At 48.9% G+C, this 18,255-nt stretch overlaps 6 protein-coding genes across 6 annotated transcripts; 2 read left to right on the top strand and 4 right to left on the bottom strand.

Annotated features, from left to right (window-relative positions):
• Window positions 1-14: 14 nt before the first annotated feature.
• On the bottom strand, window positions 15-9,305 carry Bathy07g03630 (predicted protein; the record flags this gene model as incomplete). The annotated part of the gene is made up of 1 exon (XM_007512011.1): window positions 15-9,305. The coding sequence occupies one exon, from the start codon at window positions 9,303-9,305 to the stop codon at window positions 15-17; it is 9,291 nt and encodes a 3,096-aa protein (XP_007512073.1).
• Window positions 9,306-10,059: 754 nt separating this feature from the next.
• Window positions 10,060-11,535, top strand: Bathy07g03640 (unknown protein; the record flags this gene model as incomplete). Its single annotated transcript, XM_007512262.1, has 1 exon — window positions 10,060-11,535. The coding sequence occupies one exon, from the start codon at window positions 10,060-10,062 to the stop codon at window positions 11,533-11,535; it is 1,476 nt and encodes a 491-aa protein (XP_007512324.1).
• Window positions 11,536-11,738: 203 nt separating this feature from the next.
• On the top strand, window positions 11,739-12,716 carry Bathy07g03650 (predicted protein; the record flags this gene model as incomplete). The annotated part of the gene is made up of 1 exon (XM_007512110.1): window positions 11,739-12,716. The coding sequence occupies one exon, from the start codon at window positions 11,739-11,741 to the stop codon at window positions 12,714-12,716; it is 978 nt and encodes a 325-aa protein (XP_007512172.1).
• A 214-nt stretch (window positions 12,717-12,930) lies between these two features.
• Bathy07g03660 (unknown protein) lies at window positions 12,931-14,502 on the bottom strand (the record flags this gene model as incomplete). Its single annotated transcript, XM_007511798.1, has 1 exon — window positions 12,931-14,502. The coding sequence occupies one exon, from the start codon at window positions 14,500-14,502 to the stop codon at window positions 12,931-12,933; it is 1,572 nt and encodes a 523-aa protein (XP_007511860.1).
• Window positions 14,503-14,691: 189 nt separating this feature from the next.
• Bathy07g03670 (predicted protein) lies at window positions 14,692-16,905 on the bottom strand (the record flags this gene model as incomplete). The annotated part of the gene is made up of 1 exon (XM_007512223.1): window positions 14,692-16,905. The coding sequence occupies one exon, from the start codon at window positions 16,903-16,905 to the stop codon at window positions 14,692-14,694; it is 2,214 nt and encodes a 737-aa protein (XP_007512285.1).
• A 443-nt stretch (window positions 16,906-17,348) lies between these two features.
• Bathy07g03680 (predicted protein) lies at window positions 17,349-18,028 on the bottom strand (the record flags this gene model as incomplete). Its single annotated transcript, XM_007511990.1, has 2 exons — window positions 17,349-17,760; window positions 17,985-18,028. The coding sequence occupies 2 exons, from the start codon at window positions 18,026-18,028 to the stop codon at window positions 17,349-17,351; spliced, it is 456 nt and encodes a 151-aa protein (XP_007512052.1).
• Between the last annotated feature and the right edge of the window lie 227 nt (window positions 18,029-18,255).

Genomic DNA, 18,255 nt, shown 5'->3' on the forward strand with positions numbered 1-18,255 from the left:
CTCTCTCCCTCTCTTCACGCCCTATCATTGAAATATTTATACAGCGCTTTCACGTTATCCGCAAACTGCTGCGACTGACCGCCGAATTTGTCGTGTAACCTGGTCAACTGTTCGTTCCAAATCGGAAGGCCTATTCCTCTCACCGCTGAGGATATGTATTTCGCAACGATTCGATCTGGATCTGAAATCTCCTCGACGTCTTCCGCATCGTCCACGTCGATTGTAAACTTGCCGCTTTTGCCTTCAAACGCTCGCAACATCCGAAGGATGGTGTCCCAATTGGACATCACCAAACCGTCAATCTTGAACAAGCTCAAGATGGACATGCCGTCGTATTCCCCGGACTTTCTTTCTTGTTCGGTGAGCATCTCGGGAGACCCGAGTATGAGTGCTGTTCTTTGCGCGCGTAAATCGTCGTCAATGTCCATCAATCGAAATAGCGCTTTGTTCGCTCGCTGATAATTTGCCTTCGTTTCATCGTTGTTTTGGTCGCTAAAGATTGTGTAAAATCGAAAGAGTTCGCCAACGACTTTTTTCGTGAACTCGACGCTGTTCCACTGCGCTCGTTCGAGTATTTGTATCGCGGTTTCCTCGTTATCGAAAACGAACGCGTCTGCGAACGGTTCAATATTGCTGAGTAAGGTATCTGAAATTTCATTCGACGCTTTAGCACAGTCGTCTCCTTCCGGAAGAGGTTCGGCGTCACCAGATGCAAAAGAAGACGCCTTAGATTTCGAAGGAGGAGGACCACCGCTGTCGCAAAAATGTAATTCCTCCAAGAACCTGCGCAAAAGTCTCAGGAGCATCGTTTTCTCGGTCGCGATTTCTTGCGTCTGCGATTCGCTCAAACGCGCACCAATGTATCTCCAAATTAATCCGGGAACGACGTTCATGTGGTGAATCAACACGTGCACTAACAACTGATCTCCGCCCTTGACATTGCGGTTCTTTCCAGCTGCCGATTGACACGTAATCATTGCATAAAATATCGCCGCCGAAACTTGCTTTCCATGGCATGAATTAATAAAAAAGTTCCGTTTCCTCTCCCATTGGAGTTTCGCGCGTTGCTTAAACTTATTCTCGCGCTCCAACTCTTCTTTCTCTTCTTGATACGATGCTTCCGTATCAGCGTATTGTCTCAAAAAGCACGCGTACGTATCAATCATCCCGTATGCGGCGAAAGCTTCGGGACATTCCGTTTCTGTGACCGCTCCAGGTGGCAATTGAAAATCGTGATTCTTCTTCTGTTCCAGCAACCGTTCGAAGGAAGCTGAATCGTTGGATACGAGCGTTAATTTCAAACAATTAGTGAACATTTTCACGAGTATCTCACGAATCACTTCGCGGTTACAGCGCGTGAGCGCGGCAATTGTATCGACTTTATACTTGTCGGCGATGCGCATAAATTCAAGTCGAGCCGTTGGTGAAGACATCACAAGTTTCCCTAAACCTTCTTGCCATTCGATCATTTCCTCGCCATTCGGCAGGTCTTTTTGCAACTGCAAGCTCGCTCGAGCGTACACTTTGATATAGAAGTGAAAAGCAAATCGAACGCATTTTGCACCAAGATTTGTAGATTCTGCGTCGTCTTCGTTATCCTTTGGTTGCTTCCGACCGTCTCCGTCGGCATCGGACGAGCTCGCTCGAACGGCAGATTGCGAAACGCGCGACGTCTTCCTAGTTCCAATGGCTACTGGAGTGCCGTTCTTCTCAGTAGCATTAGCGGAGGTAGAGTTGACGAGCAAATCGAGCGCCGTGCGCAATTGGTCAAGCGCAAAGTTGAAATAGCTCTTCTCGAAGAGATTCGCACGATATGTCGCCTGGAGATTGTCCTTTTCCACCATTAAAGCCATCTCTGGATTCATATTCGAATCAACAACCCCGGCGCTCACCTCGGCAATATCGGACATGTGTGAATCGTTTAATTCTTTCTTACTCTTCTTCTTTTTCTTCTCGTAAAATAAAATGTACGCGGAATTTGGTTTTTCGTATGTGAGCGTTTGCGCCTCCTCGCCGACGTTGTTCGTTTGGTGTACATAAGAGCCACCAAAGCAGTCATCTTCTAAACACTTTGGATCGTACAGTTCGACAGAAGTATCGTCGTAGCGACGCCACGTCCCAAGATCATCGTCGTCTCCGGTGAGCTCTCCGGTCTTCTCGTCGCGATCGCGAATGAATGAGTAATAGTGCCCCGCAAAAGCAGTTCCTGAGTGGACGATGACGCCAGAAAGTCTATATTCCAATTTCTCGTCGTCCTCGGTATTTTCATTTCCATCGCCTCCATCTAATTCACCGTTTTGCTTGTTGTTGTTGAGATTACGCATAGACTTTCGCGATGTGTGACGATGGTGATTCAAAAGATTCCCAGGCGTACCCGGTCGCGCCGGGCCACCGTCGTCGTTTGTTCCTCCAGCTCCGAGCTCTTCTTCGGCCTCCAACGCGGCTTGATCAGCCTTTTCGAGTGCTTCTTCCGTGTATGGGTACATATCCAAAGTCTTTGGGAAACTATAATAATCTTTTACTTTGTTTCTTTGATCCATAGCGTAATCGTACTCGAGTCGCTGAATGTGCAAACAGAGCGAGTCTGGCAACGTGCGGACGCACGTTCGCTTCGTCGCATCAACTTTCTTCTCGCATTCCGGGCATTCCCACTGGTTGTCGGCATCCATGAGTTCACCAGTCGTTAACAACGACATGGAATCATCAACGCACGCTTTATGCTTACCGCCCACAGCGAGCTGAATTTGACAAAAATCTTCTTCGCGTTCGCTTCGATGCTTCGGACAGTTCTTACAGATGATTTGCGACACCATCTTCCCTCCTAAAACTTCTTCAATCGCACCCTTAAACTTTGGCAGTTCTCGCCCTTCCTCTTTCGCTTGTTTTTCAACTTCACTCGTGATGTTAAGTTTCTCTTTCATCGCGTTGACGTAGTGCGAATCTATTTGCTCTTGAAACCTCGTAAAAAAGACGTACGCGTCTTCGTGTTCTCTTACGTTTACGGGTTCCCCGTCCCAGTCTTTGAAGGCGTGCCACAAATCGCTAGGCTCGTAGTACGTGTGCACAGAAGATCCTTTCAGCATAGCAAACATTTTTTGCGTCTGATAAAAAAGACTCTCGGATTGATCCTCCTCTTCAACCTTCGCGTCGATGGCTAAAATCTTGTCGCGAATACCTGGTTGCGCGAAGAGTTGCTGAAACAAAGCATTCATATAACACGTCGCACCGGCGTTGACGAGTCCAATTTTTGCGCTCACATTCTTTGGCAGCGGGTGACCTCGGATACTGACTTGACGATTAACTTCGGCGGTTGGTTCGACGTCCCACTCTATGTTCTCGAGTGCATCCAGCTCTTCCATTTCAAATTGCAACAAATCGCAGGCTTCTCTGTTCTCTTCGTCCATTTGGTCAAACAAGTGTAATCTGTACAAAGAACTCAGCGTTAAGGACAAAGCATCGGCGCTCTTTTTGCACACAGAAGATAAAACTGAGAACGCGTGCGGGCGTCGATCTTGATCCCCGAAGAGCGCGGTAAACTTCGTCGACAATTCTCGTTCCCCCGCGGCGAGCATCTGGAGCGAATCTTGGCTTAAGAGCAAAGTTTCCATCATTTCTTGATCGGGATCAGAACGTCTACTACACAGACTTCTGCATACAGTTTCTAGTTCTGGAAATAGACCGCGCAGAAGGATCGCTTTTGTTAAGCGCACGGCGTCTTCCACGCTGATTGTCTCCACAGCCGCTGCAAAGTAAGCCATCGTCTCCAATCGCTGCGTCGTTGAGGCTTGGATCGTCTCCGAGGCGTTATTTGAAGCCGCACTTCTAGGATCCATCGCGAGTTGAACGACCCATTCCACATCGCGCTTAAATGCGCTCTCGAGGAACTGCAGAATATGCGGGTTACCTTCTTTAGAAGGCATGTGCAAAGCAAATATCTTTCGCACTTTGAAATATTCCAAGGAAGTTTCTACGTTTTCTTCGGCGATATCGAGTCGATCTTGAATGGCGGTGATGATAGACAGAGGAACTTGCGCGCGACTTTTATTACCATTATCGGTCTGTTCGTTCTCCTTATCTTCTTCGCTTTGATCCACGCCACTTCCGTTGATAATCGCATAAAATTCTTTTTGGTTAAAAAGAAACGTCTTGATGAGCACCTCCCGAAAGGCGGCGTCCGCGGTACCACAGAAAATGGATCCAAAGACCGCATCCAAGACATCTTTTGGTTGCAACTCCGCAAAAACGGAAGCTTGAGATAAGTCAGTACATCTCAATGTTGCCATCCTGTTAAACTCCATAGCCAACTGAATCGATTCATACGCGATGTGGATTTCGGATCGAACACTTGATTTTGAAAAAGCGGCCGCGCAGCGCAAAACGCGCGAGGTTGCAGCCACCGCAAAGTCCCGAAGCGCATCTTTCGGAAGCGTCACGCCTTCAATCGTGCACTCGTTGGAAGTATCACTACTCACATGCATGGATTTTACCGGTTCAACCAAATCGTGCTTCTTTCCTACCAAAGTCATCGTCGCAGTATCACTGTTCTTATCCAGAGTGAAAGGTTTGAGCAATCTCACCACCGATGCGCAAATCGAACGCCGGATCTCAGAATCTTTACTGCCGTCTTTTGTCGTCGTTCCGCCGGAAGCATCATCGAGAATATCCAAAAGCACCGGTGCAACATTTGGAAACGATCTCGCGTAGCTTTTGCTCCGCTCTTCAGCGGCGTCAGATGCAAAGATTGAATCCGTCAGCGCGTCCACGGTTTCTAAAACGTACGCGACTTTTGCGAAGGAACCCCTAAATGTACTGTGCAAAACCTTTCCAAGCGAGGTACCAGAATCTTTGCTGCTGATAGCGCCGAGAACTTCATCATAAACAGTCTTGTCAGTTGGTAGCGATGCGAGTAATTTCCGCGCGGCGCGTCGCACTGTTTCACACTCCTCTTCGAGATCGGCGGTGTCGATGTCCATTTTCGAAACCCCGCCACCGCCATCAGGGCCATGACTCGCCGTCGTTAATTCTGATTGCGATCGTGATAACGCAAAGAGTACTTCATAAATCATCGGCTGTTTCGATAACATCACTCGAGGAAGCTCTTTGGTATTGCCAAGCTCTTGCACCACCTTGTTGCGATCGGTTTGGACTTTTGAAGTTGAGGGAATGACTTGGACGCACCCCGTCCCATTAGGGAGGTTCAAATCCGAAAGCAAGCGCGCCCGTCCTTCTCTCGTCTCCGTCGCCAGGAGCTTCCCGTTACAAATAGCTTTAAAAGAATCCCGCGCAACACCATTAGCACTCGCAAAGTTGTTCAAAAAGTCTTCCACAGTTTCGTTCGAGTGCGTTGAGATGGCGCGGGCGTTGTTCTCGCCCCCGCGATACCGCCCAGAATTACCTATGGAAATGGTAATAGACATCGGATCGCCTCGAAACGATCTCCCGTGCGGAATAATGGACTCTGCGTTAATGTCGTTGCCACCGCTGGCACTACTCGAGGGCGTACGATCGAGAACTTCGTCCAACACGCGGAGTAACCGCGCGCATTTCAATCGATCCCTTTCGTTCAGCGTTTCTATGCTTTGAAAATCCGGGCCGCACGTTTTCGTTAATTTCTTTGCACAAATCTCAAGAAACACTTTTTCCGCGTTCGAGTTCAGATACGTCCGAATTAGCCTCATTGTCGCTGTATTAAGACACGCGCTCGAAATATTCGGGCACTCGGTGATAATCGCAAAAAAATAAGCCAATCCATTTTTGGAGTCTGAATTTTTATCTTCCACCGTGGGTTCGTTCACGAAGCGGTATTGCCTTTTCTCCTGAAAGCGTCTGCACTTAACTCCTTTTGGTTCTTTCTCTCGTCCAATCTCATCGTATATGTCATCGTCCACATCTTCTTCACTACTAAAACTGCACAAGCCATCACCTTTAAACCTTCCAATTGGTTCGATCAATTTTTCGTGCATCGCGTTTGCGACAAAGAATGGGTAAAAAACCTCCCACAAACTATCGTCGCACTGCGTCTCGACGTTCGTCTTCAACAATCTTTCGACTAGAATCGCTGATATCGCGTCTGGTGAACAATAGTCAACAAGTTTCGTCATCCACACGTTTCTCTTCGCATCTGTTTCTTGAACTTTTGTGTCGGTGAGAGCGTCCCACAATCTGAGTGCAACTCCGCTCTTGAGCTGCAACGTTCTTTGCGCCGCATCATAGAAGTTGTGCAAAAACGTCACCACCTCTTCCGCTCTTCGTTGTGATCGTAAGATTCGAGCATCTTCCCAAGCAAAATCATCACGCACAGCGGTGGACGCCGCATAGTGTGCATCTAATGCTTTGGAGTGCTCGAGCGCAGATACGCACATTTCAGTTACGTTTCTTGTGCTGTCTAATGAATCCGCTTTCGCTGGGATCTCGTCGCTCGTGGTAAAGTCGTTGTTCGAATCAAACATGTACCGTAGAAGGCGCGCAGATACCACCAATCGATCGGTATTCGTTACAGAAACCGCGCTATTGTTGCTGTTGCTATTATAACTCATTCCGCCGTCCTCTTTTGTGAAAGACGCTATGTGCGTCAAGAGCTTGTCTATCCAAGTCATCACGTCAAGGACAGCAGCTCCTCTTTCTGTAAATTTGTAAAACGCAAAGAGAAATGCGTACTCCGGATTGGCATCCTCATCGACTTCTGCGCCGAGATAAAATACCGCCCGCGTTTCATTCGCACACGAAGCTTCGAAAAGAAGCTCCAAGATAGTATTCGCAAAGGTTTCCGAAACCGCTCGGTTTGTAACAATCGATTTCAGAGTGTCCAACGTCTTCCCGTCCAAACTTCCGCTCACTGCCAAAGTTTTGAATCGAGTCAAAACAAAATCTAAGTGCTCGTCAGATAAAACCGGCGCTAATTGACCGAGCATATCACAGACGTTTATGCTAACGTCTTGATGCGAGTCTGCGGTGAAACCAACGTTCCAAATGAGTTCGAGATGTTCGCGTTTTAAGACATTGGGATGTTGCGCTAACTTCGCCAAGACGTCGCGAACGTGTTCGACGTACTGCCTGTGATGAAGATACGTAGGACGCAGAATGTGCTCCAGAATTTCGTTTTCAGCGAGCCATTGAATACCGGTCTCAACGAACGCATCGACCATATCCAGCGCTATTTTGATTTCCTTCAGAGCCGCGAGTTGCGAGGCGAACGTAGACACGCCCAACGAGGCGACGATAATTGCTCTTTGTAACTCAACAAACACACTCTTGCCTTCAACTGATCGTGTCGAAATAGTCTCGCCATCGCGAAATTGTGCAGTTATGAACGCGTGCGATAGAATAGATGCAAATTTTATCGCATCTTCTCGCCGTTTTGCCACATCGCTGTTCTCGCTATTGTTGTTATTCTCAGCGGCAGCAGAGCCTTTCTTGGACTTCTTGTTCGTCGTCTCATTTGCGCTTTCAATTTTCAACGCGTGCAACGCTTCCGTAACCTTTGAGGCGGAGTATAAAAACGTATCGACTAGTATCTTGGCGTTCGACTCGTTCAAAACGTCCGTCGCTGCGGCCAGAGCCGCGCAGGCAGACTCCATGAGGCGAGGCGGCATCAAATTTTTAGCCATCTCGCCGCTCGTAAATGCATCGCGCTTGTTATCAAACACCGCACCTCGAGCTTCCAAAAGTCTCAACAACCAGGTCCAACCGCCTTGCTGACCAAAAGTTTCGACGACATGCGCCGGCCACGCTTTCACGACAATCTCTTTCGTCATCACGTTTTCGTTTCCTTCTTCTTCTTTCTCTTGCTCCCTGTCCATCTTTGCCCTCTCTGCTCTCCGTCGTCCTTTCGTGGCAACCGGTACTTCAACCCTGACTGGGAACGCGATGCTATCTTTGTGATGACTCGTTTTCCCTTCCTCAGTCTCTTTCCACGATAGTTCATTATCAGTTCTATAATCAGAAAAAGATGGAACTTTGTGCGTCCGATATCTCTCGTAAAATGCGCACGAAGATTTCATACCTAACGCTAACGCGCTCAAAATGGCGGTTAATTCTTCAATCTCGCACGCGCGCGCTAGTTCTTCGAGATCTTCGCCATCATTGACGCTAAGACCTACGGTTCGGCTATTGTTCTCAGAACTTTCGTTTGGTTTATGCGGCATACTAAATACGTTATCGTCCCCTTTATCGATGCACGCCTCTATTAAGATGCGATCGATGCAAAACATATTTAGCGCTTGCGAGGCTATGACGGCAACTTCGCAGCACATTTCTAAGCAGTTGTATTGAAACAACAAGGAGTCGCTAGGCCACGCCGAAGCTTTAAGCTCTTCCAATACGGTGTGGAAATTACTCACGAGGATGCCTTGCGAGAGAAATTTTCTAAACGCTTCCACCTCCTCTGGTCGAATTTTCTCGCGTTCTTTGTCGTTGGACTCGTAAAGACACAAGTAGTTTTCGTTGATGTATTTCAAGCACGGCAACATCTTCGTCGGATAGTACCCTTGGTAATTTCGCATGTACCGATACGAGTTATGCGCCAAGACAACCGAGTTGAATTCATCCAACGGGAAAACGCCCGGTTCGAGCTGAGTTGGTAAAATTTCCTCGCCTTCGTCTTCCTCCGAAGAGGAAGACGACGGGGACAAAGAGTCAGCACCACCACTACCACCACCGGAAGCGCCCCGCCAACCTTGTTGTTGTAAACGCTGACTCCTCCTTTGCGCTCTTTCTGTTTCGCCGGCGGCGGCGGCGTTGGCCAACTGCGCGTCCACGTAATTCTTATGCGTTTCTCTCGCGCGGCGACGAGTGTTCGCGTTCAAATCGTTATTATACGCACTATCAACCAGTCCACCTCTCCCCTCGGTATCAGAATCCACGGACATTTGCGTATCGTTATCGCTTCGGGAAAGTTCTTCGTCGTCGTCGTCTTCGCTCGAGGGCGCGTGGCCCCGTCCCCGTTGTTGCTGTTGTTGACGACGAAGCTCTTCCTCGGAATCGCTCGTATTCCGCCTTAACGGCGGACGTCCTCTTCTACCTCGACCACCACCACCTGCGGCGACCGATCCAAATCTGTTATATCCTAATTCCTCCTCTTCGTCTTCTTCTTCCTCCCCGACGTCGTATGTGTTGTTGTTGTTGTTGTTGTTGTTGTGGTTCAACAACATCTCGTCGACATCGTCTCCGCCTCTTCTCGTCGTCGTCGTCGTCGGATCATCATCGCCCCGAGACGACGACTCCGAGTTCGTCGTCGTCCCGTCCTCGTCCTCGTCTGCTCTTTCTTCTTCTTCGCGCGAGCGAGTCGTCGTCCTCCGGCGCGACATGATGAGATGCTTTCTCTCGCTCTCTCTTTGTCGCTCGTAACGACCTCTCGATGAGATCGTCTCTCTATTCTCACTCGCTTCTTTCACCTTTTCTCTCGCAGGCAAAAGAAAGAGACGAAGAGAAAGAGAAGAAGAAGAAGAGAAGAAGGAATTTGCGCGAAAACGCTATTTAACAACGGCAATAATAAAACGAGAACAACTTTCTTCCGCGTGTGTGTATTTATGCGCGCGCGTGATAGAAAAATATCTCCTTAGAGAGATCCAGAGAGAATTTTTGTGCAACTTTTGGGCAAAAAATTTTGGGCAACAAAGCAGCTTTTTTGATCTCTTCGCGTTACGCTCGCAAAAAAGGCAGAGGCAGAAAAAAGCCGTTGAAAAGGGTTCGTTCGCTCTCCAAAAAAAATCATAAATTATATAAAATTAGTACGCACTACTACTACTAAAACTGATGGTGGGCGTCGAAGGAGGACGCCCGAAACGCGCGTGCGCGATGGACGGGAAAATCGACTACGCCGGGACGGATCAAGTTCCCGGGTGGACCGTGCGTTTTGTTTTCTTCTTTTTGTTCTTGCTTTTCTCTTCTCATCCTCGCGCGATGATGATGATGCATTTCAAACTTTTCTTTCGTCCTAGTACTACTTACTCCCCGTTTGAATGATTTGCGTTTACGTGTGCTCACCACTTTTCTCTCTCTCTCTCTCTCTTTATGAAACGCGAACAACAACAACAACAACAACAACAGGCGACGCAAAAGATGGTCACGGAAAGTTTGAGCAATAATAACGCCGCGAGAAATCCAGCGACGCCGTCGAAGAAATCCACCCCGTCTTCGGCTGGGAAATTGCCCACCCCAGGAGGAGGAGGAGGAGGAGGAGACGTCGCGACGAAGACATTAGTGACGACGACGGATCAACAACAACAACAACAAGAACAACCAGTGGTAAAGAAGAAAAGAGGTCGCCCGGTTGGGTGGCGGAAAGCGGACCATTCGAACAAGTATAAGAGCATGCGAGAGGCGGCGGGGAACGCTCGGAAAGCGTTGGGCGGCGGCGGTAGAGGAGGAGCGCAGCACAAGCGGTACTACTCGGACGAGGAGGACGAGTACGATTCCGACGATTATAACAACGACGGGGAAGCGTTCAATAAGTACAACACGAAAGGCAGCGACGACGAAGGAAACGATAGAAAACGAGGACGTCCGTCTTCCTCGCAAAAAGTAAAGAAACAACCGGCGCCGGGGAAGAGAGGCGTGGGCCGACCGAGGAAAACCCAAAACTACGACGAGGATGATGATTACCACCAAGGCATGCAACAAGCGCAAATGGCTTTAGACAGAAACAAGCACCAGCAACGGAAAACGGAGCAAGCGTTCGATCGAGCCGAGAGTCGAAAATTTCTAATGTTGCAAGAACGGTACGAGTCTTTGCAAAGAAAATACGACGATTTGAAAAAGAAAAAAGTGGACGAAGTCGCCATGGCGGCGACGAAGATGCAAGAGGCGATGAAGGAGAAACAAAGGGCGCAGGAGACTTTAATATCGGATTTACGAAGAGACCGAGATTTCTTCCAAAAAGAAGCCGGTCGCACGCACGAACTCGCCGAAGAAAAAGGGAACATGAAAGTTGAGATTTTCAAATTGCAAGAAGAGCTCGTCCAAAAAGGCACGGACATGCTCGCCGTTCAAAAAGCCAACCGAAAACTTCGCGACGATTTAAAAGTCGCTCTGACATCGACTGACGCCAGGAATAGCTTCGGCCCGCCGCAATTCGAATCCATCTCCGGTCTTCGCTGGCGAAAACTCGGCGAAGACCAAAACAACAAGCACGAGTTCAAACACGTCCTCACCGGATTCGCGTTCACCATCGAAGCCGGCGCGGACCCGAAAACTCACGCCATCACCGGCGAAGACCCGCTCAACGTCTCCATATTCCCCGACCAAGTGAGCACGATGTGTTCGTACACCCCGGTCAATTTTGGCATCCTCCCGGTCGAGCGAATCGAGGAAATGTTGAAAGACGAGATGGAGTTTAGCACGAAGCACCTCGCGCACTTCTTCACGAAGGTTTTAGATTTTTTAATGACCGTCTGCCAAGAGCTCGGATTTGTCCCTCCAGACGACGACGACCAAGACGACGACGACGGAGAAGACGAGGAAGAAGACGACGACGACGGAGAAGAACGAGCGCCCGAAGGCGCGCCTGAAGGCGAAGAGGAGGAGGTTGTAAAGTAAAAACCTTTAAAAAGAGCACCATGAGATATACCCTAAACGCATTTGTACTCCTTTTTTCTCCTTCGTTTGAATCGTCCGTCCCTTCAGAATTCATCAAAAACAGAGCGAGGAGACACACAAAAGTTTACTCAAAGGAAGAGCGAGAGAGAAAGCACACTCCTTTTGGAAGAAGAATACGAAGGGGAACACTACTACTACTACTAATGTCGTACACTCGCCTGACGAACGACGGCGAGAATGATAACGATGCGAATAAAAGTGGAATCTTACGCGAGGCGATTTCCACCCACGCGAACCGCGTCCAATCGCTCATTTTCCAACTCCAAACGAACGTCTCGACGTTTAAACGACTCGTGGACCAACTGGGAACGGCGCGAGATACGAAGGACCAAAGAGCGAAACTGCACAAACTGAGAGAATCGATAGGTCAAATGGCGAAAGAGAGTTCGGTGTTGGTGAAAAAGTTGGCGAGATTGGTGACGGATTTAGTGCACGAGGAGCAAGATCAAGAGTACGAGTACGAAGCGGGCGAGGACGAGGACGACGCGGAAAGTTTAGCGGAGAGGCATAAAAAGTTGGTGAAGGATTTACACGCGACGTTGAAGGATTTTCAGAGAGCGCAAAGGGCGTGCGCGGAGAGAGAGAGCACGTTTTTACCGCAAAAGGAGATTGGCAACGAAGCGGCGAAGAGTAAAAAGAAAGGGTACGGAGCGACTGGAGGGAAGAACAACAATAGCGCCGCCGCGGACGTGGCCATGAGTGGCGAACGAGGTGGACAGTTTTACCAAGGCGGGCAAATGGTAGACGAGGAGCAACAACACGCGCCTTTGCTGATGGAACATAAAAGCCAAGGGCAGAAGGAGATGACCGCGGTGGAAATCGACATGCGATTTAACGATCAGTTAATCGAGGAACGAGAGAGAGGCATCGCGGAGATTCAGCAACAAATTGGCGAAGTGAATGAGATTTTCCAAGATTTAGCGGTGTTGGTAAACGAGCAAGGGAACATGATTGACGATATCGAGGCGAATATCGTGAGTACGGCGGTGAGAACGAAAGAGGCGCAGAAGGAGTTGACAAAGGCGGATAAGAGTCAAAAGAGTGCGAGGAATAAGATGGTGTGTTTAGCAATCACCGTCTTTACTGCGCTGATTATCTTGATTCTGTTTTTGCTGCAGTAAGTTCCTTCTTTATGTATTTGTTTATATAGCCTCTTTTTTATTAGCATCACCCTGACGCGGAGAGACTTTCGCGCTCGCGACGAATGGACGGCGTTTTCAAACGCGGGTTAGCTCTACCGTACTTATGTATTTGTACACTACTACTACTACTACTACTACTACTACTATTCTAAAACGGCTAGACTTCTAAATGCGCTGCGTAAAAAATCATCTCCTATTCTAAGCTTTTATCCGTGGTACAAACGTTCACGAGACCGACGACGTGCATCAATCGAAACATGCGCACGTCAATAGACCACGCGTGGCCGCTATAGCCCGCCTTCGCCGCCTGTTTCGGGTGGTAAGACATTCCAAACATATCCATTTGCGAACACAAGTGCTGACTCATAAAAGCTAAGTGGATTCCACTGGATAACGACGTCGGACACTTCATCATGAGCTTTTTATTATTCGCGTGGCCTTCCTCTTCGAGCGCTCCAATATCCAGTAAATCTCTCCGCATTTGCATGTAACAATCCACAATATAATTCACGCTCGAGGGACTTAAAACCCTCGTCTGGACGTATTGAAACCGTTTCTTTATGTTGTGAAAATAACTCGTGCTCGTGGAATACCAAAACCACCATTCTTCTCGTAAATTACGTTTCGATCGAAGGATCTTCTCGTCCACGTTTATACCTCTCGAGAGTTGTCGTCCTCGTATGCTGTTGAACATTCTAAATCGCGTCTCTTTCCCCAGTGGCTTCCGAACTCCGTACTTCTTGTGTACGTTCGTATCGTTCGCTAACCCCGAGCGTAAGTTAAATCTCCAAACGCTGTCGTGTTTGTCGATGCTTTTGCTATTTTCATCCGTTAAGCCGTCTCGATAGACGTGCGGCGAATTTCCAACCATTGCGCAAGTGCCTAATTCTTTGTATTTCACATCGTATCTCGGTTTCAAGTAATCGAAATATTTCACGCTCCACCCGTTCGGCGTTTCTTTATTCCCTCTCATGTTCGAACACACTCTCGCTTTACTCACCGTAAAACACTTCGGCTTATACTCCGTCAACATCTTCACCGACGGTAACGCGAACGCAAATTTCGCCATATTTTCCCACCTCTCCTTTTTACTCGAAAACACTTTCTTACACCCAGCGTCCGACGTCAAGCAATCGAGCAAATCCTCTCGAGCTTGTCTCTTTCTTTCACTCAACAACTCCTTGTGGTCCCTCTCAACGCTCCTGCACGTTTGCGAGCACTGCTCGTCGCTAAATCCGAGCAACGACCGTCGTCTCCGCGTCGCGACGGGAGACGAACAAAACTTATTCGCTTCCGCGTCCCAAATTTTCGCGCCATAACCACCACTTTTCTTTTGCGCTCCTATTCCTCCTTCGCGCATCAACCTCCTCTTCGTGCTCCACTCCGCTCTGGCGAACCACGCGCCGGGCGCCCCGTTGCAATACGTCGAATCGCTGTTCAAAGGGACGATGGAATCTTTCAAATTAAACTCCCCTCCTTTGCCATCTTCATCCTCTTCTCCTCCTGCATCACCACCACCACCACCACCAATAGTGTGCGTCATCCCTTCATCGTCGACGATTTCTTCCGGTAAACTCGTCTCTTCTCGCTGTGCGATGGACATCAAATCTAAAGGTTTCGATGTCTCGAATCGGTTCAGAACGAAGAAAATCATCGAAAGAAAAAACGCAGATCGGAGGAGCGCGCGACTGATTCGTTTCTTCTCGGGAGGGACGGAGGCGAAGTAGGAAGAAGGTAAACGTGGCGAGGGAGGAGGACGAGGCATTTTGAATCCAAAAGAAGTGGGAGACGTGTTCCCGCTTTCGCGGTTTATTCTTGTCTTCTTTTAAATAAATAGTTGTGTGAGGAGCGCTTTTTATGAAGAATCTGCTATCAAAAGAGTCTGATGTAGTATTAAAAAAATCTTTCCTCGAGTCCTTCCGCTACTGCTTCACACGACGCGTTGAGTTCGTCTTTAATTCGAGGCCCACATTTGCGCCTCTTCCAAGGAGTCGTGGCCTTTTGGCACTCTCGGTAACTTATCGATGGCGGCGTTAATCTCGGTAATCAACATGGCGATCAAGGCGTGTTTGTTCTCGGATATCGCTCGAGGAGCGAAGAACGTTTGCAATTTTAAGCCTTCTTTCCACGGGGGAGGATCTTCCAGTTTGACGAGTTTATACGGACCTCGTTGGTATTGACCGCCACCGTAGGCTCGTTTGTCGAATTTCCAAAGCATAGTTGTTCCGTCTACGTCGTAGATTTCTGGGCCCCAGGTGTAATGTAAGATGAACGCGCCGCCGAGTTCTTCATCCGCCGGAGGTTGAGCCATGATGGATTCGGGTTTGCCGGCGCCGTAAAAAGTGTGCTTGATGCCGGAAACGAACGCGGCGAGATCGTACGCGTACATGTCTCGCAACCATCCCAAGGATTTCTTGACGTTTTCCGGTTGTTCCGTGCGCGCGACGAATTCAGCCCATTTCGGAGCCACTTTTCGTAAATCCTCGGCGGTGATAACGGTCGGTGAATTTCCAGTTCGAGGAATAATTCCTTTGGATTTATCGCCGTACTCTTCCGAAAAGTGTGAGCGCATGGTTGGATGGTTAACGTTGATGTACGTGAACTCGAAACCGTACGCTTGGCCGGGTGGGAGTAAGATGGACTCCGGCGGCGATTTCACGATGACGTGATCGGTTTCGAGCATGACGATGTGCGAACACGTTTCCGAGTCAGAGGTTTGCGACCATCGCGCGATGGCACTGGACCGATCGGCTACGGGATAATCGCACCAACTGTCGCAGTGCGTTTGAATGGGCTCAAAACGCATGGTCGGTATTTCAACCATTAACTCGTCGTCGCGACCTTTGTGTAACACTCTCGTGAAGGCTTTCATGATGGATCCAGGTTGCGAGGCGTGGTTTTGCCACGTCTGATACATGATTCTCGACTGCCAATTCATGTACGCGTTACCACTGGACGTCATGACGCCGTGTAAACACCGCGGCATATCTTCGTACCTTTTCCCGGTTGCCGGTGGATGCTGCGGCGGTTTCGGCGGCTTCAAGTCCGTAAACTTCCCGGCGACCCACGGAACCCCCGCTCCAGAGTTCGCCGGTTTCATCTCCTTGATGTTTTTCTCAAACTTCAACCAGCACGCTTTCGAGTTTGGATTGTACACCCACACGTTACATCTATTCCCACTGGCTCTGTTGAGATTTCGACACGCGTCGCAACACTTACCGGCATCTTCGGTTTTATGATTATCGCCGTTGAGGACGACGGCTCCCCAATACTCCGTGTGCTCGTGCGCTTCGCACGTCCCTAACGATGCGTCATCAGCGAGAACATTATTATTGCTGCTGCTGCTACTACTACTACCACCACCACTTCTACTACTACTACTATCACCACTGCTAGTACTACTCCTACTCCTATCGCTACTACTTCCGCTACTACCGGCACCGGTCTTACTCTGCTGCTCTCGCTCCGCCGCCGTCAACTCCGACGCCTTTTCCCCAACCTTCACCTTCTTCCCCATCCCTTCCTCTTTCGCCTCCTCGTGCTTCACCATCGCCTCGCTCGGCGGTGGGCTCGCGTGTTCCATCTCCACCGGATCCCCCAACTCAAACTCCCAATCTCTCAACAACTCGTCCACGTCCTCGACGACGTCCTCGACTTGGTCTCTCGTCGCGCCAATCAATTTCGATTTCAACGTCTCCGCTTCCTGATATATCGATCGTTCTCGCGCTCTCGTTTCCATCAACTCCACCTCGATCGCGCGTTCGTGTATTTTCGCGTCCGTCAAAGCCGTCTTCGCTCGCGACAGGTCGTTCGCCAGAGAGTCCACCAGCCTGCTGCTTTTGCCACTAAATCTCTTTCTAGCACTACTACCACTACTCATCGGGACTTCATCATCATCATGACGAAGTTGAAGAAAATGTCCTCCTCCTCCTCCTCCACTACTTCCAAACTTTGGTATTTTCGCCAGCGTCTCCGGGTGCGTGTCGTCGATCGCCCGGTAAATCCCGTAAAAACAAAGCAAGGCGACCAGGAACGAGATTGAAATCTGGACCGTCTTTTCGATCGATTTGAGAAGGATTTTGCGCTTTCGTCCTTTCCTCTTGTCGCCGGGAGAGAAGAGGAGCTCGAGGGCAGAGGATGAGTCGAGCGATTTAGGGGAGGATGACATGTGTCTCGTGACTTATATCGTTCGTCCTCGCAGAAGAGCGTTCGTTGTGTTTATTGTGTTGTAGATTTTTTACGTGACTTTTACGCGGTGAAACAATGAAGAAGAAGAGTTGCTCTGAAAAGGTGTACTTTACGTGTTCCGTGTGAATATAAATGGCTATTTATATATATTAAAATACATATCAACCTCGCTCTCTGATGTGTGAGTGAGTTTAGTATGCACATTTCCCCCCATAAATCTAAGTGTTAGTTCGAAAAGAAAGAGAAAGAGAGAGCGCGCCGCCATCCGTCCGGCGAGTCTTTTTCTCTTCGCCTCGATTTCATCATCTCTCGCAGTCTCTCTCTCTCTCTCTCTCTCTCTCTCTCTCTTCTCTCTCTCTCCCTCTCTCTCTCTCTCGCTAAATTTATCAACCGTTTTGTAATTATTAAAACGACGAATTAAATTTACGCGTCGATTTGCGTTTGGATCATGTCGGCGGCTTCTTGGACTGTGCCAATCTTCTCGGCCCCTTCTTCGTCGAGCGTGATTTCGAATTGCTCTTCCAACGCCATCATGATTTCGACGGTGTCCAAAGAATCGGCGCCCAAGTCGACAAACTTAGAATCCGCGGCGACGGCGTCGAGGTCGGTGCCGAGCTGCTCGGAGATGATACCTCTAACCTTGTCGAGAGTGTCGCCAGACTGTTTATAAAAGGAAGAAGAAAGGAGAGAGAACGCGTTGATGAAAGTCAGTATGGAGTCACTTTGGAGTCTTTTGTGAACTCTATCCAAAACAAGAGATGGAGGAAGAAAAACGTACCGCAGCGGCGTTGACGGAGAACCCGGCGCGAGCCTTGGTGGCGACTCTTTTGGAAGTCTTGAAGTTCACCTGTTTAAAGTTATCGCGTAAAGACGAAAGAGAGAGAACATATGTGTCAGCATCATCATCATCGAAATAATAGAATTTCTCTGATCGAAATCAGAGATAACGAGAAAGAGGTCCGCTTTGTGACTGTATATCGATGACAAATTCAAAAACGGCGCTTTTCCTCCGCGAAACGCGATGTTTCGACGACGAAATCTCCCATCAAACGCGCGAACCTCGCGCGCGAGAAGTATTTATGCGCGCGAATGCGACGCCGCATTTCCGTTCGCGACGTCGCATATCAAAGCTCGCATCAAAATACTCTTCTCATCATCCGCGCAAAAATCATCTTTTTTGCCGTCTTGGCTTAAAAACGAGACGATTGGGATTGTACTTAAAGCGCGCGATTGGTGTTCGAAATCGCCGTCGAGGATACCCACGCGAACCGAAAGAAACGAAAATAATAACGCATTCGCGTACCTTGGAGGTGATTTTCGCGGAAGCAAC

Source organism: Bathycoccus prasinos, assembly GCF_002220235.1.
Source record: "Bathycoccus prasinos genomic : Chromosome_7".
Lineage (NCBI taxonomy): Eukaryota > Viridiplantae > Chlorophyta > Mamiellophyceae > Mamiellales > Bathycoccaceae > Bathycoccus > Bathycoccus prasinos.